This window comes from Ips typographus, linkage group LG4, assembly GCF_016097725.1.
Source record: "Ips typographus isolate SLU linkage group LG4, UJ_Ityp_2.0, whole genome shotgun sequence".
Lineage (NCBI taxonomy): Eukaryota > Metazoa > Arthropoda > Insecta > Coleoptera > Curculionidae > Ips > Ips typographus.
This window is the reverse complement of record NC_138425.1, coordinates 2,806,648-2,819,177: the sequence shown is the minus strand read 5'-3', so window position 1 is coordinate 2,819,177 and position 12,530 is coordinate 2,806,648. Positions and strand designations below refer to the sequence as shown.

General features: G+C 35.4%; 1 protein-coding gene across 2 annotated transcripts in view; it reads left to right on the top strand.

Annotated features, from left to right (window-relative positions):
• Positions 1-12,530, top strand: part of LOC145727868 (uncharacterized) — a 55,807-nt gene extending 43,277 nt beyond the window's left edge. The window contains exons 6-9 of one of the 2 annotated variants that reach the window (XM_081977714.1): positions 5,332-5,510; positions 8,355-8,519; positions 9,233-9,359; positions 11,319-12,530. In XM_081977714.1, coding sequence (XP_081833840.1) covers positions 5,332-5,510; positions 8,355-8,519; positions 9,233-9,359; positions 11,319-11,632 — 785 coding nt within the window. In that variant the 3' untranslated portion in view covers positions 11,633-12,530. Of the gene's footprint in view, positions 1-5,331; positions 5,511-7,715; positions 7,847-8,354; positions 8,520-9,232; positions 9,360-11,318 lie in introns of both variants that reach the window. The other variant, XM_081977716.1, reaches the window with a different exon arrangement.

Sequence of the window (12,530 nt, the reverse complement as noted above, 5' to 3'; positions counted from 1 at the left end):
GTCTTTTATAACCTATCGGTCCTCTGAGCTTTCAAATCCGTTAATATTTATGGCTTTACAAGTGGGGTTTCTTGTACTATATTTTAAAACATTTTTATAAGTGGATATCGGATTTCCACCCTCGCAGCCACAAATACCTGACGGGGCGCCGAGGTACCAAAACGGAAACTACACCCTAGAAAGTGCGATATTTTTTCTTGAGGCACTAACACCACCAAAAATGTTATCTTTTTACTTCATAACGATTCAAAATTAAATACGTCAAAGGTAAGTTTACCCAGCGATTATAAAAGCCTATCCAAATAGGCATATTCGGGCGAACAAACAATACTTTACTTCTCGAAATAGTGGCAAAAGATACGAAAAGACCGTGGCTAAGGTCAAGTTTAGGTTTTGTTGATAATTAAACATCGGCCGGTTTTCGCAATCGATTTGATAGCTGTTAATAATGAGCTAACACGCGTTAAAAATATGCATTTAACTTCATATAAATATCAGTAACTAACCTCGGTCAATGTTTTATCAACATGTTGATACGTGCTTGTTAGTTGACATTTCAAAACTTTGCAATAGCTATACCTTACCCATAAAAAAGTCGTAAACAATGGTTATTTAAGTGTTAAAAACAACGAGTCTTTTTAAAACCCTAGAAAACAATAATGATATATTTATTATTCACCGAACATGTAATATGATAGCTATTACACGCAAAGATGAAGTTTTGAGTGAGTGATAGCAATTACATTCGAGTAAAACCAATACTCTCTTTAGGCAAAAATTTCACAGACATACAAATTAAAATAGCATCAGCTGTCAACGAATTACTCACGGATGTTATTAACTACTCAAAATTAGTTATTAATAAGCATATTATCAAACAAGGCATTTTTTATATGTGGATCGTATAGTTTTGTAATTACAAGCGTTCAATTACAATTTTTTAAAGTATTTTTACTTTATTTGTTTTAATGAATAGTCTGCATTGTCAAAGCTAGAGATGGAAAATTCTTAGAAATTTTGTTTAAAAAATTAAGGAATTTTAGAAGACTTTAAGAGAAGGCGATGTGTTTCTTTGAGAAACCACGCTGTAAATATAGTCTTTATTTCATACTGAATCGTAATACGCAACTATGTTCGCGGAAACGGAGGACGATCTACAGAGAACTACACAAATTCTGCCAGGTCAACCAAGCGATGAACATGACCATATCTATGGACAAAACGAAAAGCATAACCTTTGCTAAAGATCCCCTAAGATGTAAACTGGTAGTTTAGGACAAAATCATCGAGCAAGTCTCACAATTCAAATATCTGGGTATGGTTCTATCGGGCTGCTTAAGGCAGATAATATGCGCGAACGAATACATGCGAAAAGATAGCAAGGTCAGGATCTATAAGACTTGTATCAGGCCAGCCATGACATACGGAATAGAAATCAGGGAAGAAACCAAAAAAACGAAGAGAATACTTCGAGTAGCCGAAATGAAAACGCTGAGGACTATAATGGGAAAAACAAGAATAGACCGAATTAGGAACACTGGCATTAGTGCAAGACATCGTAAGTTGGTTGAGACAAAGAAAACGATATTGGTACGCTCACGTGAGAAGAATGGAAGAAGGAAGACTGCCACGCATCGCACTTGAAGGGAAACCAATAGGGAAAAGTGCACCCGGAAGACCACCTAAGAGATGGAAGGACAGCTGGCAGTCCACCTCCCAGGAACTGATCCAGAGGAACCTGCAAACAGATTGCAAGATCTTAAATATGAATAAGAAAAAGAAGAAGAAGGTACAAGACAATTTACTTAAATCGTATTATCTTCAGGTCAGGAATATACTTTAGCCGCATGTTCCCTTACTTATGATCCACCCTGTATATTATAAATCAGACCTACTGGTTGGTTTTATCTTAGTTTTGATTTACGTTTTTAACGCGCATATTATGACTTGTCTCGAAAAATCGAAGGTAGTCTAAACAATTGCAACCCACTTCGAATCAAACCAAGCCAGTCGGAAATGCAACTTTATTCTTGCACTTTTTCGAGTCATGCAAAATCTGAAAGGTGATTTAACCGCCTTAAGGGATTAACTTACACAAGAGAAATATTTGTTGACTTTAGCTTAAGTCTATTATTTTTGAAGAAAAGAAGACACTTTAAATAGTAACTAGGAAGCTTGTCTAAGCAGTAAGTGGCAAGTTAGGTTCGGAGTAATTAAGATAAGAAAAGTTGGAAGACATGTTCCATGTTTAGTGGCACGCGCCCATGATAAGGACAAAACTAGAATTCTTTCATACCAGATCCGTACTGTTATTTATTTTTGTATTTTTAAAATAATGAAATGAAGTACTTGTTTTGTGTGTAGTGGATGCAGGATTTGTTTGACTATATTAGCAGTAGGTACGAATAAAATAATTATTTTTTATTTGTAGTGCATCCGAGAAAGTTTGCTTAAGAAAATTCATTTTTAAGATATACTAGTACGACCCTGTCTGCAGTTATTTGCCCATTTCGTTCTACCTTCAATTCCAATAACGTCTATGAAACCATTTACCCTGACATTTCCTGTGTTTCATCGCTGTCGTAAAGCATCCTTGTCGATTTACCTGTTTCCGCCCGATCTGTCTATATACCTTTTGTAAAAATAAAGACAATCGTCAAACCCCAACATTGTTTTAAAAATCCCACCTTGCTGGGTCTCGACATTAAGACAGTGACTCACCGATCTCTCTGCCTTTTCTTTCTTAATAAAATCAATATGTTAAGGCTCCTCATACACTCGAAATTGTATTTTTCTGTTATTTGAAATACATTCTACAATACTGGACATTCCTTTAATACGTTTTTTTGACTATTCGTATGCCAGGCAGAATATTCAAATTATTTACCAATAATTACGCGCCTATTCTAAGTTGTGGCGCACTTGTCATCGGTTTCGCCCACCCAGATTTTGAAAACACTAGACCCGAAAATGGGTAGGTAACCCAATACCTAACAAATTTGATCTGTTTATAGGGTTTAGTGGCGCCAATTTTTTACAAATGCCAGCAAATGAAATGCAAACGGCCCATAAATCTTTAGGGTTTAAATGGGAATCGCTCTTGTACATTTGCTCTCAAAGCCTTGCAGACACCATGACTAATCCTATTTCTAATATTATTATTATTATTGATTAGAGGTGGCCTTTGGCTTTTTAGGGTAACAAACGGATTTTCATTTTATATTTAGCAGTTACCTTATAAACATATAAAAAATTGGTGATTAACTCCACTCTTTAAATAAGAGTGCTGAACCAAATCGGTCGAGTATTTATTTAACAAAGTTGAGCTTATTAAATTAAAAATTAAGGTATAATAGTTTTAAAAAAACACAAAACATTAATAAAAACTGCAAAATAAGCGAGATATTTGAAAGATAAGTAGCATATTTGTTGACTATTGCTTTTTTACACATTTACATGAAATACAGGGTGGTCCTACGGAAACTGGTTTGATTGATCTCATTCAGTCCTCAAGCTCGAATTAAGTTATGGCAGCAGCTTTTTATGTGTCATTTTAGTTGGGTGTAGATCCAATATTATCTGTTACATAATTTTTAAAGTAAACCCATGACCAATAAGACCATATAGGATGGCTAGAGACAATCAAAGTGGGACAAGAACGTGTGCAAAAAAAGAAAAGTATTAAATTGCAGTCACTTTACTAATAAATATTTTTCACTATTTTCTTACATAGTAACTTGTTGTCTAGAGTGCGCGCCAATATTCTTTGGCTGGGAATGCGGCCTCTGATAGATGGGTCAAGCAAGACTACTGCATTTTACTCTCCCATCGCTGTAGACCAAAAGGAGAGGTCTGGAAGAGGAAGTCGCTAAAAGTCCAGGAATTTTCCCTTTCGGGAAGTTCCCAGAGTTACATCGGCATCCTCTATCCTGGGAGAAGGATGCCCCCGCCGACGGAGGGGCTCTTCTTGTCGTCCATTTCTTCTTTCATCATCAGCTCATCCATCTCTGGTGGTCCTGGCAAACTATAGGATGTCCAAACAGCCGGCTTTCGTCCGTCTGGTACCATGGGGCGACCATCGCTGTCCGGAGTGCAATGTTTTCCACAGCTTAGAGTTTCTTTGCGCGGTCAGGTGCGGTTGAAGAACCGCCTTGATGAGCGTCACTTTGTTCCGAAGTGCCAGCTTCGATGTCCTGCTTGTCATCTTGTCATGGGGTACAGTTTTGCTCTGGTCGCTCTGGCTTTCTGTCTGGCGTATTCTATGTGGCTTTCCCACGTTAGTTTTTTGTCCATCTTGACCCCAAGGTATGTCGCCTTGTTGCTCCACTCGATGTCCATGTCTTTTAACCTGACGTTGCCTTCTATCCTCATCTTTGGTCTTCTTTTGACGACAATCGACTGCGTTTTTTCCGCGTTTAGGTCGATCTTCCATTTGTTGCACCATTTCTCCAATGCTGTGGTCTCCTCTTGCAGGTATCGGGTCAGGAGTCGGCCGCTCCTGCTCCGGGCCATGATCGTAGTGTCATCCACGTAGGCTGCTAAGCTGGTTCGCTGAGTTCTAGGCGGATCTGAAACATAAATGTTACAGAGAAATGGCTAAAAATTGTCTAGGGTATTACCTCGGGACGTTTTTGGGCGATTCTTAATTAACATCATGTGTCAGAAGAAATATCGATTTTTCCAAAAAATGGATTTAACAGTGTTCAGTCTTGAATTAAGCCATATTATCAGATTTATATCTATAATTCAAATGACAAGACCGTAAAGGGTGTCCAGTAACAGTGAGTGAAACTTGAAATTGTTTGCACAAATGGTTCTTCCACTTTTACCAATAGCAACGCGCCAATTAACAATAATACATTTCACAGTACTGCACATACGAGAACACAAGGTAGTTCCGATTAAACAGAAATTTGCGTTCACCATATTGTGCGAGCACTATTTCACCTACAATATTAGTTGATGAACATTTTTATTGATGCCACTATACGCCCTCCTTTCAGTTTGTATCTCTCAAAGTTTACGCTCTTGAACCAAGTGGGCCAAGTGTTGTGGTTCAATTTTCAAATGTATATTAGTAAACGTTTAATATTTAAGAGTTATATTAACCAACTTTGTGCTTTTTAATAAAAATTTTGCCTTGCAAAATTTTGGATAACCTGGCAAAAAACGCATTGTTTGAATGAACTTTGATTTGATCATAATAGCTTTTAAAATGTGAAGCCAGATATACTCATTATTTTTACATTTTAGGACGTGAATGTACTGTAATAACATTATTGCAGGTATCCTAACCCGTGTAATTTGATCATTAGATTTCTTTTTTATTAGTTGCTCCAGGTACTACTGCCGAGTACTTCACTGAAGGCAGAGAATGTGTAAATTGCGGCGCCATTGATACCCCGTTATGGCGTCGCGACGGCACTGGCCACTACCTATGCAATGCCTGCGGCCTATACCACAAAATGAACGGCATGAACCGACCTTTAGTCAAGCAGCCTCGTAGATTGGTACTTACTTGTTTTATTTTTATCTTTTCCATTTCACCGTCTTCGCCATTACATTTGCCGCTCTGGTGAGACGCAACCTGCCGCATTCGCCACCATGTTCAAAAAGAATATAACGGGAGCCAATGCGGTGACGGTTACTCGTCATATCAAATGATTTGATGGGTTGTAACAAAGCCAAATGGAACTGTTAGTTTAGGCCGTTTGTGTGGTCGAACGAAAAATTTTAAATTTGAATATTTGCATGGGATGATTGCATGACAATAAAAGGTTTTTTTATTTCCTCCGGAATAAGAAATATATGCCCTCATCTGTTATTTAATGATAACAAAGATTATAGAATATAATGCTGGACAGTTATTTATTCCAAAGTATTGATAGAAGACAAAAAGGTTACTATGCAATGATTGATGATTTATGTAAGTCGCTTATCAGCTTAAGGGGTATATTTCAAGGAACTTACTTTTTCCTCAAGTTAAGTGTTCAGGTATAAACAGGTAAGCGTTATTAATATACACTCATAAATGGTTTTATCGAATTACGTATCAAACGAAAGGTTGTCTTCCTGCCAATGCAACAATACTAAGTTGATTTATTACAAAGTTTGCTGAATCTATGGTTTCCCAGAATTAAAATGTTAAAACTTTCTGGACGAGAGTTGAGATGAGTCTGAGATAATAGTTGTTCTTGCAAATCACACTTACAAAAGACCTTGTTTCTGTGTTTTGCTAAATACTCCTTTAAGCCATCGTGTTCTTCTAGGACAACGAGGCTTTTACCTTTTAACCTACTTACTCATTTCATACAGTTTCCTTACTTTTTCTCCTTTGTCATTCTAAATCTAACATCCCAATCACCCAAGTCTAGTTTCGCACCTATTTTTCTCGCACTCCCCACCAGCATAGTCGCTTCCCTTATACCCTAATTTTGTCTCTTTACTTACTTAACTGTTACGGTTTAACTCTGTCCCTCTTTCTCCCTTTTCTTCAATCACACTGTGCAAGTTGGGAGTTTGCAGCATATGCCGCTGTCGATCAGCATCTCAATCACCCTTTTCCCTTTCTCATACGCCTCACTTACACCCTCCTCCATTGCTCTGTTGTGACGGTTTTCCTAATCCCACTTCATTGCGCTTTGCTACACGTTTTCACTTTCCTATTCAGTCTGAATTCATTTTTCATATTTCACTTTTACTTCACCCATCTGCAGAAAGTCAAAGCCTTCTCCACATGCAGTTTTTCTTTTTTTTTCCATTATTTCAAAATTTGTCTTATATCCTTCAGATACACATCATCGGCGAATGTCTGCTCCTTTCCAATCTTTCCAGCCATTCCCTTATCGATGCAGGCCAAGGGGTTGATTTAAGACTGAAATTAAAGCAAACTTACCAAAGCGGTACAATTACTGCCCGCAAAAGTATGGAAATCTGGTAGACCTCGGCATAACGTTTTCAATGGTGAACTTAACCCTTAAATTTGAGTTTGCGAATTTTGCCAGAGCTCCTTTGAAAGTGACATTTTTGAGTGACTTTCACACTCTTCCAGAGAGTATCAAAAGTAAGTAATTGTATTTATATGCAAACCATGGATTTATCGAACTTTTTGATATGGTAGCTTCATACAGCTAGATTAGGTATAATATAGCCTTTCATTTGATATGTAATTCGATAAAATAACTTACCAGAGTGTATTGGTAACCTTAATTTAACTGTGTATACCTGGAAACTCCACAGTAGAGAGAAAAGTTTGCTTTCCTATGTCTTAGAACATATTATCTTAGCTGATGAGCCACTATCTCAGAGCTGTAATAACTAATCAAAGTTTAATATTGTAATATTGCAGTTTTATCATTATCTAGCATAATACTATATTGCTTATTAAATAACAGGGTATATATTTCTTATACCAGATCTCGCGCTATAAGAAGCTTATAACATTTATTTTAGGTAAGTACGGTGACTTTCGTGGTATACCGGTTGCATCATCACATTGCACACTATGTTAGTTTTTAAAGCTTGAATAATTTGTGTCCAAATTTTTAATGCTTTTTCGTTCGTCCAAACTATACTTCTATGGTAAACCAAACACCCCCAGTGTACCTATACGAGGCTGAGCTGCTGCAAGAGTCGGTTCATTAAAATTTTTGTTTTTTTTTTTGTAAAATTGTCAAAGCGTACATTATTCACCCCCGTCTGTTGCGTTGTTCCAGTGGCGGCCGAACCGGGTACCGGGGGTGTTCCGGATTACTTCAAGAACTACTATCAAGGGTACAACGGGGCAGCCCGCACGCCCGTTCCCCCTACCATAATTAACGAGGAGAAAAGCAGTAGTCGACGATTGGTAGGTTCACTTCTTTGTTCCTTTCTAAACTCTATAGCACAAAAAAGTTCGTACAGTTTTTGCTAAAAACCCCATACATGCGTATTAAATGTACGCGGTTTGTTTGTATACGATGAAAAATCAGCTTAGAACTTCAGACTGATCGTTGAAGAATTATAGCAAACTAAAGTTTTAAGCTTGGGAAAGGATAAAGTCAAAGTAAAAGGAAACCCTGTGTTACATAGAAAAGTAACAAAAACCTGATGCAAAATACATATAGTTGTTTGAAAAGAAACTAAAAGAAAAATGAGGGTAATTTGCACATAATTCAGACTCATCATAGTCCTTTCCTTTTTTCTTTAAAGCCAAACCAACTTTTCCTTTTAAATGGTTATAACGAACTTTTTCGTGCAGATTTGGTCAGACACACAATGGCTTTTCTCACCATCGGCAGTTTCCTCCTTCATTCACTTAACATTTTATTGTCTTTTAAACTTTCTTGTAATAACATCCACATTATTTCCTATAGTCTGCATCACGGCGGGCTGGGCTGACTTGCACGAACTGCAAAACTACTCAGACATCACTTTGGAGGAGAAATGCTCAAGGAGAACCTGTCTGCAACGCTTGCGGACTGTACTATAAGCTACATTCAGTTAACCGACCTATGTCAATGAAAAAAGATACAATTCAGGTAAGAAAATTTGGTGTTGTCAATCATTTAATTAACCATAAAACATTATCAGAGTTTATTTATTCGTTTTTATAAGTCTACTTTTTCATACACCTACATAGTGGCCTATTTCACAACTAGTTTGTAAGTTACAAGTAGATTTTAACAAGTTTGGCAAAATGTGTAGTCACTTACGTTTCATGAATGACATTTCCTATTGTTAAATTTTAATTATTCTATAATGAAACAAATTACAAGTTAAATACATATATTTATTCATTATTTGTAGGTTTTATTATGATTTTATTCGAACAATTTCTATCCAAATCAAACTCCTTCATATCCGTAACAAGTGTAACTTTTCTCCATGATTATCAGATGTTCTATAGGTGACTATTAAATTGATTAATGATATCAGTTACTTACTTCTGATTTCCAAACTCGAAATTTCTGTTGCTTGCGAATCAAATATATTTGTATAATGCTCTCCCACCAACCAATCAGGTGGTGGTGCCAGTAGACTGGCTAGTTTTTTCTGTATAGCAAGAGATGAAAAGTTTAACTGAATGACTGGAGTTTTTTTCACAAATTAATGCTAATGGTAAGTGAATTTATTATTAGTATTACAAAAAATTAAAACACTGTACGCAAATCACAGATTTTTCACATCATTTTAGTAATAATACTAAAGTATTCAGTAAATACATTTTAAAAAAAAATGTATTTTATTTCAGACTAGAAAAAGGAAACCAAAAGGCAGTAAATCAGGACAGTCAAATGGAAATTCAGTTTCCAACCGGGCAGCGATGAACAACAGAATCAAGTTGGAAAATGCGGTTAAACTAGAAAATACCTCACTGGGTAAGTTGTGGTTAAATATTCTGCCTAAAGCTAAATGAAAATAAATGTAAGCCATTTTTCTCACATTGCCACTACAAACTGTTGGTAAGTTCTTGGTTCAGAAAGAGAAGAAGTTCCAACAACTCGAAGACCTATTGTATTTTAAAGTTCTGAAGCTACGGATGAACACACAACGATAGATAATCTAATTGCTTATGGAATAAGTAATAGGAAGCTTTGCATTTCATTTTTTCGAGATATCTAAGATGAAAGTGCAATTTTTGTAAAAACGCCCTCTATCGAAAAGACCAAAAACTAAATGGAACATTGTTTTGGGACACTCTACAGAACAGAAAATGCTCTTTAAAATGCCGCAAAAACGAAGTTTCTACGATTAGCTGTTTTCGAGATATTGCATTTCCTTCAAAGCAAACTTTGGACAAAAAAAAAACAAGTTAAATAGAAAATTCTTCGTAGAGAATAGGGGATTACTTTTATGTGATTTTTACTCTACCTTTCCATTTAAATTTTTAGAGTTTTTGGACATTTTTCATTTTACTTATTTGCCCCCTAGCGATGGATTTATAAAGTTGAAAATTATATCCAGGATTTTCCTTTGGCCACATTTACTAATTAAAATTTTTTTTCTTAGCCATACTATGTATAGTTTTCGAGAAACAGCGGTGTGCACGGCTTATTGGGACACCCTGTATGTTAGCGCTGAATCAGTTTTGACAATTGGTAGATGTCAGGTGACGAAATAAAAATAAGAAAGTGTCACTTAGTCTTACAAATGTTAAATTTGGTGCTCTATGAAGTGTCATTCCACTCTGTGAAGTGTCATTAAGTCTCATAACTGTCAAATTTAACGTCACTTAATGTAAGAATTGCCAAATTTAATTACACAGAGTTAAGAATAACAATTTGCAGTGTTTCATTAAAGATACGCAACTACACTATAGTTGGATTTTTACCTTTTGAGAATGACGTCATCTTTTTACATCTTTGTTTATCGCATATCAAACATATGAAATAAACAATTTTAGCAAAAAAGGCACGTGGTTAATTTTGTCGTCCTGTCAAATTAAAAACGTTGACATTTACTGTCACTTTGATTTAAACGAATATCAAAGGTATAAAAATGCTGCGCTACAATGAGAAGGCCCAAATGCTAATTCTAAATGTGCTGCTTTTTTTCGAGTACGAAAAGAAACAGTTTCCGGATGTCAACTGAAACTCTCATGATCACTCATTTTTCAAAGCATTTGTAGGTTAAAATTTGTGATCTAATTCCAGACATGCGTGTTTTTTCACCTGCTTGACGTCATTCTCAAAGGGTAAAATTTTGACTATACACTGTTTGATTAATTTTGACAGGTGACAGTCTGTCAGTTGACAGAGCTAGTTCAGTTTGCCAAAGTGGTCCATGTTATTCCAGCCACATGTTTTAAAAGCTTCTTGAGCTTTTCGAGTTGCCCAAATGACTGAATCAAGCGTTTTCGTTTTGGCAACGTTGGTTTGAATTAATTTTCAAGCTTTTCCACGTGAAAAAGGTTTTAAAGACTATGCAAAGCCTAAATTGTTGCAAAGCCATACTTTTCATTGCGGTAAACAGCATTTATTCATAACTGCAAATATAAAGAGGCGTAAGTTCACAGTAACTTACTGAGAGTTTAATGAAGGGAAAGAATATTCAAAATCCTGAGAATATTTGTAAAAGAAAATTCTTGATAATTTACCGTTTTCCGTGAATTCGAATTCGTCTGGGACTTCTCTGGGTTTGTTATAGAATTCCCTGTTTACCTTAGAAAATAATTTCTTGGACGATCATTCAATGTAAATTTGATATTTTTACCTCTAAAGTAAAATTCTATTTTTACTTATAACCTTACAATAATATCCAATTTAAATTATGTTTGTTAATAACTTGTGTATACTTTAATCATTTATATTCACTAACTTGTATTTTTTCTCTTACAGACTCATTCGGACTAGCCTCGGGGCTACCCCACCTGCAACAACAACATACAAACAATAGTTATATCTACGGAGCCCAGCCTCATCAAAAACTCAGCCCTTATTCACAGCATTCACCGCAAAACAGAGGCCCAGCTGACTACTACAATGCTATGTGCATGTCACAAACAGCTTCACCCAGTCCACAATCGAATTGTTCCGATACATTTCATTCAGATTCGCCGCATTCGCCAATGGTGATTAACAACAACAATAACAATTGTGCAAAAGTGATCAGCGAGCATGTAATAGAAACGCATTCGTTAGAAAGGTCGTAATGCGTAAAATGCCCTAAATGTAGTAGTAGAGTGTGGTTAGAATACACCTAATGTACAGGTTTTCTTGAGTAAAAATTTGCTAAACTCGAGGTATCGTGATAACCCGGTTAGCAATGAACTGACCTGTCAGATCTCTAGGGGAAAACGTTAGCTTTTACGACCCCCTGTATATAAAATGTTGGTTTGGATTGATTGTATTTAGGTAAAAATTAGACCTAAACTAAAAATCAGAAATCCTCCAAATCAATGAAATCTACATTACACAACTGCCTTTTTATATTAGTAAACTTTGACTAACATGTTTTTTTTTTTGTAAAGGTAGTTGAACAAATTTTGATTAAAATTAAGCTAATATGAAAATTCGAATGTAAAATTTATATTTAATTTAATACAAAAATTGGTATTAAGGAGCTCTCTTTAAAATAAATGTTTAGATTTTATTGTAAATACTAAAGAGGGCAATGCATATTGTCTTTATTAGATAGGTAAGCCAATTTATGTACTGTTTTGTATATAAATATCAGTTAGCTATTTTACCTTTCTTTCCATGATTCATTGCGGTTAATACTCATTATTTGAATCAAGCAAGGTAATTCAATAAATGTGGCAAGTCAAATCGATTTATCATGTTTTTTTCAGTTAAGATACACATACAAATTTCATCAATTTGACTTAATCTGAACTGTTTTTGCTATTATTCCTAGTTTTATAAATATTGACTTGTATATGTATATATTTTTTTGCAACACTGCAAATTAACTGATAAGGATTTGTAAACTGTAACTTTAAGGACTGTCAGTTTGTTGTTATTATTTAATCGTATAAAATGTATATTTTTTGGAATAATATTTGTTCAATGTTGTCAGAATAAAAGTATAAAAAAGTTATTTTTTAAAAA